Source organism: Coffea arabica, chromosome 5c (assembly GCF_036785885.1).
Source record: "Coffea arabica cultivar ET-39 chromosome 5c, Coffea Arabica ET-39 HiFi, whole genome shotgun sequence".
Taxonomy (NCBI): Eukaryota; Viridiplantae; Streptophyta; class Magnoliopsida; order Gentianales; family Rubiaceae; genus Coffea; species Coffea arabica.
The window spans coordinates 42,280,575-42,289,504 of record NC_092319.1 but is presented as its reverse complement, the minus strand read 5'-3'; the positions used below and the strand labels follow the sequence as shown (position 1 = coordinate 42,289,504).

General features: G+C 35.0%; 1 protein-coding gene across 7 annotated transcripts; it reads left to right on the top strand.

The window, feature by feature from the left end:
- The first annotated feature begins 395 nt into the window (after nucleotides 1-395).
- On the top strand, nucleotides 396-7,899 carry LOC113688883 (uncharacterized). Of its 7 annotated transcripts, none has more exons than XM_072050979.1 (10): nucleotides 396-790; nucleotides 2,169-2,271; nucleotides 4,063-4,188; nucleotides 4,518-4,586; nucleotides 5,010-5,125; nucleotides 5,827-5,881; nucleotides 5,998-6,118; nucleotides 6,355-6,402; nucleotides 6,514-6,608; nucleotides 7,581-7,899. In XM_072050979.1, the coding sequence occupies exons 3-10, from the start codon at nucleotides 4,087-4,089 to the stop codon at nucleotides 7,680-7,682; spliced, it is 708 nt and encodes a 235-aa protein (XP_071907080.1). In that variant the 5' UTR covers nucleotides 396-790; nucleotides 2,169-2,271; nucleotides 4,063-4,086; the 3' UTR covers nucleotides 7,683-7,899. The 7 variants fall into 7 exon arrangements, with proteins under 7 accessions (XP_071907080.1, XP_071907081.1, XP_027062504.1 ...); XM_072050980.1 differs by having other exon boundaries at nucleotides 2,155-2,271; XM_027206703.2 differs by having other exon boundaries at nucleotides 397-790; nucleotides 4,079-4,188.
- The last annotated feature ends 1,031 nt before the right edge of the window (nucleotides 7,900-8,930 follow it).

Below are 8,930 nucleotides of genomic sequence, written 5' to 3'. Positions count from 1 at the left end.
AAATGAAACTTTTATTTTATAAATACCTCTTGTGCATGTATATAAGTGTATTAGTAAAAGAATAATAATAATTAAAAGTTATAAATAATTAATACACACATTTCACCACTCAAAAAATTTACATTTAATAAATTAGACCACAAATAAATAACAAAACTACACTAACGATCACAAGATTCAACAATACAAACTAGACATTTCTTTTAATATAATGTTTGCTATGATTCTTGTGATTTTGAGCAAAGAAATTTTTGAATTTTGTATTTCTTTTTCCTCCTTTCTTTAATTATATATTTTTTATTTATTAGGTCATATAATGAAATAAATAATAGTAGTGCAAATAACAAAAAATGGGGCGCGAATAACATTTCTTAATTCCGTACTTCATTTCCAACATTGGGATTGGGGTCAACTTCAGTTGACCTTTGGAATTTAACGTTAGCACATCGGCAAGAACTGCAACCGGATTTCGCGGACTTTCAGCGACATGACTGGTTTTAGAATGCCATTAATGGCAAATCAGAAAATCAGATCACTACTCCTCCTGCTCTTCTTCCCATAGCACCCCACCACCAACCCTTCCCCCCCCAACACCCCTGCCCTTTTCTGCTGCGGTGCTTACCTCCTCCTCCTTCATCCCTATCCTCCTCCATCATCTCCACCATTTCTAGCCCCACCACTTCCTCCCAACTGGGGCCCAACTATCAACACCTCCTCAAACTGTCACCGAACAAATCATCAACGAACAAGAATTTCATTCACCTCTCATCTATTATGCTATGACTAAAAGGTAACTTTTTCTCTCCACCCCTTTAAATCTTATAGCATAAATGATCCATGCATCTGTTTGCATGTGCTTTCTTTGGCTTTTTGTTTCATGGAAATGTGTATAATGGGTGCATTACATAATACTCATGCATGCTTTGCCTTTTCTCTTTTGAAAAACTTTTCTTGTTTGTCTCCAATAAAGTTAATGCAACAAAAAGGGTACCCTTTAATTGCGCTGTCAATCTTCCCTTAACATGTGAAATCCTAACATTTCACCTTTTTCCCTTTTCGGCTCCAAACAAGAATTGGTTCTGGAGAATCTGAACGCGTCTAGGGATATTTTAATAGAATTTTTTAGTGCAGTAAGCCAATCAATTGGAAAAAGAAGTCAAAGCAGAAATTTCAAAGTTTCTTATTGATGAGTTTGTTGCACAATCTGTTGTGGTGAGTGGCTAACATGAATACTTAGCATAGGGGAGCTAAGGAGCAAGAGAGAGATTTTAGTAATGATGTGAGGTTGAATTATAGGAGCATGCGTGGGTCGGTACAATAATTATGATGATCTTTTCATCATTATTTTAGATAACCTTTTCTTGTTGGTTATAAAGGGTGGTGGAATTTGATTCACCAACTTTTGTCTCTGATGAGATTAAGGCGTAGGCATTACATACCTTCTTGTGCATCTCACCGTAGAGTAAGCTTCGGCTTCTACTCCGTCATTGATTTATATTTTTCTTGGAGAATGAGATCACAAATTACTTTGTTAGTGAATTGAAGCTGTGTTAATGATTAGAAGCTTGTTCATTTAGTTGCACATGAGTCATTCTGCTTCAATTTATTGTTCTTCTTGCCTGATATCTCTATCTTGTTTTTGTCAGTTCAGCTGATCGTTATTTGTGGACTAGTTTTGATGCTCTAGTGTAAACTTTTCTTTTATTGCTTATATAAGCAAGCCTCTCTGTATATAAACGGATCCCTTTTCCATGCGTTTATTATAATTCTCATATTTAATTCATAATTTTGCTAAAGATGTTAGCTCTTAAAGTACCAATCTCATTTGATGGAAGCTTATTTTGGCATGAAAATCCGTGCAGATAATGCTTTTTATGTGTTTTGCTTGGCATAATTGACTATTTATCTGATCATGCCAATGCATACGCCTAGAAAAGTCAGAACTAATACATTTTGGGTGCGCAAATCTTCATTAACTTCATTAGTTTGAGGCCAATTAGCTTTTTTAGGTTCAAATTTCTCTCATTTTTGTACTTTTGAATGGGGGTAGGTAGGGATTTATAAGCTATTACAATCATGAGAGTATTCATCCTGTTTATTGTATTGAAATAAGCATTTATTCATGGTCATACCATCCACTTTGTACTTAAACAGGCTTATGAATCCAGGTTGACGAAGATGAAATTTATTGGGATGCAAAGAAGCAGGATGAAGAATCAGCATTGTCACCTAATTCTCCTCGTGCAATATCACAATTAGCTCAGTGCTTCAGTGAGTATAAGTTTTTCACTCAATTAAGTGTTGCCCCTGAATAGTTTCTATAAAGGATCCCTATCTTTCCTTTGTTTCTATGTCTCTTCATATCAAAGTTCTGCTCCACATCCTCCTATTTGTCTCCGTCCTTTCATGAGCCTTTGCCTTCCTTATATCTTTTTTCTCTCCCTCTACTGTCTTCACTGCTTCAAAATCACTGGAGGATACCCTTTTATGGCTTTCCCTCTATATTTTGCTTAGTTTGTACTGTCATTGCAGTCTTTGAGTAGCTGATAAAAATAGGAAGCTTTCATTTAAGACATTTAAAACGTCAGATCCAGAAATTTGGCCTGCACCTTTTCCTCAGAGATACCAACTCATCTAGGAAAAAGAATTTATAAGAAACAAATCTTTGATTCATATACCAGGTCCTGGAGATCAGAAGCTTCCCGCATTCTGATGAAGAAATGTTTTGGCTAGAAGCCTAGAAATATTAGCTTGAAGAGGGTGAATAATGTATCATCTTTGGAGGACAACATTTACTTTCTTGAGTCAAGGAAAGCCAGAAGGTTGAGATTCCCCTCTTACAATCCATATCAGCTAGCAAAGGTCATATGAGATCATAATCAATAACATAGACAACCATTCACTTTTGAAAAATAGGAAGTTACAGCTTCAGAAATCTATGTATATTTGCTTCCTGGTTCTTGCAAGTTCTAACAGTATTTGTCGGTCTTGTTGGTTACCTCAAGCTGATTTTGGAACTTTGTGCATTGTACTAGTCAAATCTGAGTCCAAAAATTAGATACTGCTACCTTAAAGGGCGTTGGGTCAAGACAATGCAAAAATCTTCATTGAGCGTGAGATTAGATGGTTGATGTTCAAAATTGGTTCCAGATGTGAATTTAGCTCCCAGGCAGTGTTTAGGATAGAGTGTCTGCTTCAAAAACAACATCTACGACTTGAGAGAGCCCACTGCATTTGTGAGGCAACCTTATGACATAGTTCTATCTGTAAAAACATGTTTTCCTAAGCACATATAGAAACACTCCAAGAATGCAATCTCCCAATCTCACCAGAATCATAACATAATGAAAATTTCAATACTTGCTCATAACAAGATATTCATCAGATGTTATGTGGAATTCTTATTTATCATTTTCTGTTCCTAAACAAAGTCCTGCCTGATATAATTGGAAACAATTGCTGTTTGGAATTGTGGATTCTATTCATCTCTGATGTGAAAGGAATGATTGGCGAATACAGTAGTTCATTTTTCATCTGAATTTTGCAACATCCAAATGAACGCTATTGCAGAATTTGTGCTTCCATGTCAATTGGAAATACCCTCTACTAAAAGATGTTGACAAGAGATGGTATGGATTGGTGGCTTTAAGTTTTTGGTTAGATGACTCAGACAGTGCATATATCTCTTCAAAATAAAGTCCCCATGGGAAAAGCTAAACTGTTTGTCTACCTAGGTTCCTAACCTCCCGGGCAAACTACTGTCAGCACCACCATATCAAAACTCAGTTCTGATTTCTGAAATTGGTTCAAGGCATGTTCCAAGTTTTGTGCAAAAGAGGAATTCTCATGCAGTTCACATGCTGTGTCTTCTTGCAGCCGGAGCTTACAGAAAACAGTACAATATAATTTCAACATTGTGTAGTAATGACATGCGTCAATTGATACGTGAATGTCCTTCAATTAGTTTTGGACGTGAACTTCTACTTATAGCCCTTATATCTTCTTCTGCACAAATTTCCTGAATTTTAGATTAGATTAATTTTAGTCATATATTGACTCCAGGTTTCGATCTTTACAGCTAATGCTATGGTTGGTCCACGAGCATGGATAGGAGGAATTTTTAGTCGATCAACCAATAGAAGGTTTGGAAGTGGCAGATTTTTTTATTATAATTTTAGTCCTCATCAGGTGAGTTCCTAATTGAAAAACCAAAACTTTTACCAGTCTTTTAGGGCAAATCTGATTCATCAGCCTCTTTTTCCTGTTCACATGTTTCCCTCTTTTGGTATCTTTATTTGTTTTATTTGTTTATAAACGTTTTTACGTGTAAATATGTTTCCTAAAACCTTTTCTGCTTACTGTTTTGAGGGATTTAAAAGTCTTACTTGTGAGATTCATGTTGCTTTAAGGGCACAAATTTGTCATATGATTAAGAAATAAACAAGAGAAAGTTGAACACTGACAAAGGAGAAATTTTGTGCCTTAAAAATAACATCTTCATTTCAAACTGTCTACAGGAAGAGAGTCTTCGAAACCTTCAGGAACGGATTGGAGTACCTTTTGATGAGACTTGCTTCAATCATCAGGTATCGCTTCCATTACATTCTTATCAGATGTAGTGTTCCTCCAATTTCTTTTCTGTGTTCATTTCAATTACTTTAGGGTTGTTATAATGCTGGACTTATGTAGTTGATGTTCCAATAAATAGCAGATTGTGTACCAGTATTGTTTACATTTGCGGATATAGTCTATTATTTTGTGTCTGTGCCTCTTACAAAAAATTACAGGTGGACAGATGACCCCCAATTCCTTTCTCTTTCCTTTTACTATCTTTTCCAAAAACTAGTGCTTTATTATATCCTGAATGAATAAGATTATACAGATTCTCAATAGCTCTATCTTACAGTTATCGTGCTTTAATAGTTCACTGGGGATGTCCGTATTGTTAGCTTCTAGAACTCAGAAAATTTAACAAGCTAACATTTTGATACTGATGGTTCTACTACCAGCAAGCTCTCCGTGCTTTGTGGGACTTATCATTTCCCAACGTTAAGCTCAAAGGCTTAATCTCTGATCAGTGGAAGGATATGGGGTGGCAAGGAGTGAACCCAGCTACAGACTTCAGGTAAACTTCTGATTTTCGATATTGGTTTCTTACTAGAGTAATTTGAATGATAAGATGACTTACGCTAAGACGAAATACATATACTGTGAGGAAGAAGAAGGATATCCATGAAAGGGACTTGATTTATTTGGTAAATTTTAGCTTCCTTAAATTTGGACAATGATTAATGTGTCATGCTTCTCGGACTAAAGAATACTTGCGTTTGAAGACTTGGCTTCTTCTGTTCAACTGTTCAACATTGTTCTTGGTCTTTATTAGCAAACATCTCGATGAATGTGTTTGGAAAGATTTCTTCAAAGAAATTGTTTATTCATTTTCCCAAATTTTTGCCAGTACGATACGTTTTCTTGTACAATTTGAGCACACTTAGGAGCTTATTTTTCCTACCTCTGCAACAGAATTATGTTTAGTTGATAAATGGAAGTTTCCTCACCTTGAAAGATGTTCATTAGGTAAAATTTATTATGACAAATCATTGGACCAGGTAAGATCTAGAAATAGTTGACTTGTTTGCTTGCTCTATGAATGTAATCTGGTTTTACGTATTTTCTTTAATCCACATCCTTCTCTTCCTTTGCTTTTTGATGTAATAAACTACTTGATTTTGGCACGGAGTTAGATCCTTATATTTTGCTTGTGAAGCTGTATTCTTATTGTCAGAAAGTATGTTCTCATAAAAAAATTTTTTTTCTTGATCCCAGGGGTTGTGGTTTCATTTCGCTCGAGAATTTATTGTTTTTTGCAAGAACTTATCCGGTATGGTTGCTTGGCTGCTGCTACACAAAGCATTGACTGCTGAGTAGGGATAGTCCTATTGTAGTTTATTGAAATAATGATGAGTTTTTACTAATAATGTATAATTCAAAATGAAGGCTTCTTTTCATAGGTTGCTATTCAAGCAAACTGGAGAACGTGCTAAGTGGGAATACCCATTTGCTGTTGCTGGAATTAATGTATCATTTATGCTGATCCAAATGTTGGATTTATACTCAGGTATGTAAAAGAATACAAATTTAGGCACAACATATTTATACCAAGAGATGAATTTCCTACCTCATATCTCCATCTTTACTTGTCAAATTGCATTTGTCTGCTTGCTCTCCCAGTTACTTGGAAATGCACCCCATTAAAGATTGTTTCAGCTCTAGAGTTTCATTGCCATTTTCTCCAGCAGAAAAACAGAAAGGAACCGTGCGTTTTGACTCTAATTAACCTTTTGTTCAATGCAGCAAAACCTAAGTGCCTTCCAGGAGTCAATTTCATCAAAATGTTGGGAGGTAATTAGTAGCAATGTAAACTATATGAATTTCAATGCTTCATGAATTGGGTTGCTTGATTGAATTTGCACTGTAACTATCTGAAAAAAATTTTAATTTGCACGATTGCAGAAGATAAAGAGGCATTTGATGTACTATATTGTATAGCATTTGCAATGATGGATGCGCAATGGCTTGCAATGCATGCTTCGTATATGGACTTCAATGTATGTATCTCTCTCCTCTCTCTCTCTCTCTCTCTCTCTCTCTCTCAAAATGCCTTGCTCAGCAAAAGCAATTACATTGGAAAACCTGAGACGGCTTTCATATTCCATCCTAATATAACTAATTTGGCAACAAGCTAGACTAACTTTTGCACTTAGGCTTTATAATCTCATTCCCTAAGCTAACAAAATGGTTAAATGGTTCGATTTCAGTTGTATATAGAAATAGTTAAGAGTTAAACAACAAGATTTTTTTGGCATTATTCACTTATTTTTGTTGCTTCTACCTCCCAATTTTGTTCAGATGTATCTATTCACTGCTTTTAGATGTCATTGCACAAGAAATTGTTAAGATGATTTTTATTTTTTTTTTTTACAAATTCAATTCATGATCATACTTCGGTATAAATAACCCTGATGAAGGCTTAGCAGAGTGTGTCATTTTCATTTATTAAGTCTTGAAGAGAATAAAAGAATAGCAAGAATACAAGGCCAAATTGGTTATAGTTGACCTCAATGGCACTAATGGATGCCTTTTTCTCATAACAATTGCCACATTTGAGTGCAATGAGTATTTTCCTTCTGTCTCAAATAGCAGGTAATTTTCAATCTCATGTCTTTTCAGGAAAAATTCTGTTGAATTTGAAATTCCAACTGAGGTGCAAATTATGCTAAACGATGAATTGGCTTCTTGGTTACATATATTGCTTGATCTAGCATTCGCCATTACAGTCTTGGATATTATAAAGCCATTAAGGTGGCTGATATTTGCATTCCTGTTTAAAGGATGATAAAGTTCTAAGGATCGATGTGCATGGTACTACAGTTAAAACCAAGGCTGATCAATCTGTTTGCTTCTGCAGCCTTCACTTACTAATCTTGATTTGGGGTCCAGATATTCCAGAAATAAAACACATGTTTCTGTGTGGAGTAAGACTATTAAATCTATTTCTTTTCTCTGTTTAATCACTTCAGGAGGTTTTACGAGTAACCAGGATACAATTGGAAAGAGAATTGTCTTTAGAAGATGTGCATAAGATACAAGATCTGCCAGCTTTCAACCTATTGTTCCACTAGTTCTTCTGCTTACCACTTTCCTCTTAAACCAACAAATTACTGCTCTATTAGTGTACCGTTAGCTCAGCAAATGGAGGTCCAAAGCAAATGAACCATTCAGGAGGGTAATTTCCACAATGTAGACCATATGTAGAGAAGGGTATTTGTCTTGGATATCTATGTGTAAATTGTACTTATGCCAATTCAGGTGGTTGTATGGAAAAAGTTTTGCTCAGAAGACCATTGCTTATCTTGCACTTCATCTTAGTACTATTTCTGGGGCAGATGCTGCTCAAAGAAATGACTAACCAGAAGCTAATTATGCCTTGCTAATTCGACTCTTCAGTGATTTTCTTTTCATTTGATTCTTATGCCCCTGTTGTCATTTGCTAGTGGTTTTCTTGCATGCATTTTGTGGTACAACGTTAAATGCAGGTTCTACTTGTCAAGTGAGATTACCATTAAAGGATAGAAATTGAGTAGATTAATATGATCTGAAAAATTTTCAAGCTTTTCTAGCCTCAGAAAATTTGCATCTGTATGGGCCCTTGATAAAATTTTGATTTCTCTCAAGTCTTAACGGTGTTTCAATGCATCCATGTATATGTCCACTTCAAGTAAGGCAACATCCAAATCCACAAAGCAAGTGCTATTGTGAAGTGAAAAGGTCAATTCTAACATTGGAACCATAAGTCAGAAGGCGTTTTGACAATCTTGGGGCTTTCATACTTGGAACAATCCCTTTTTTGACACTATAATCTATATATCTCTGATTGATAATTCAATTTAACATTTAAAATTAATGAATTTCAATTTTGACATATTCAAATATGTTTGAAAATCAAAAGTAGAACATCTTAATTAACAAAGTGGCACTGAATTTTTCAAATAAAATTTATTTCAAAGAATAAGTGACAAGACTTAATACAAAATATGCTCAAATGTTAAGATTTTAATACTTAACAATTCAACAAATTAATATATTCAGATTTCAATTTTTAAAATTCAGTTTTATCAAACGCAGCATTCTGAGTCATATCAAGAAAAAATAATGATACCAGTGATTCATAAGACCATGATCGTCCCACTAAGGACAATTAAACAAGTTTGAGCTTCATTAGTAGTCACTATACAATCAAGATAAGACCTCAAAAGTCATGTCCTCATTGCGTGGAGCTCCCTTCATTGATATGACAACTATTAAAAGGTTTATCTTCTGTGACCACAAAAAATGCTGTTATATTACTTATATTATGCCATTGGCTCTCG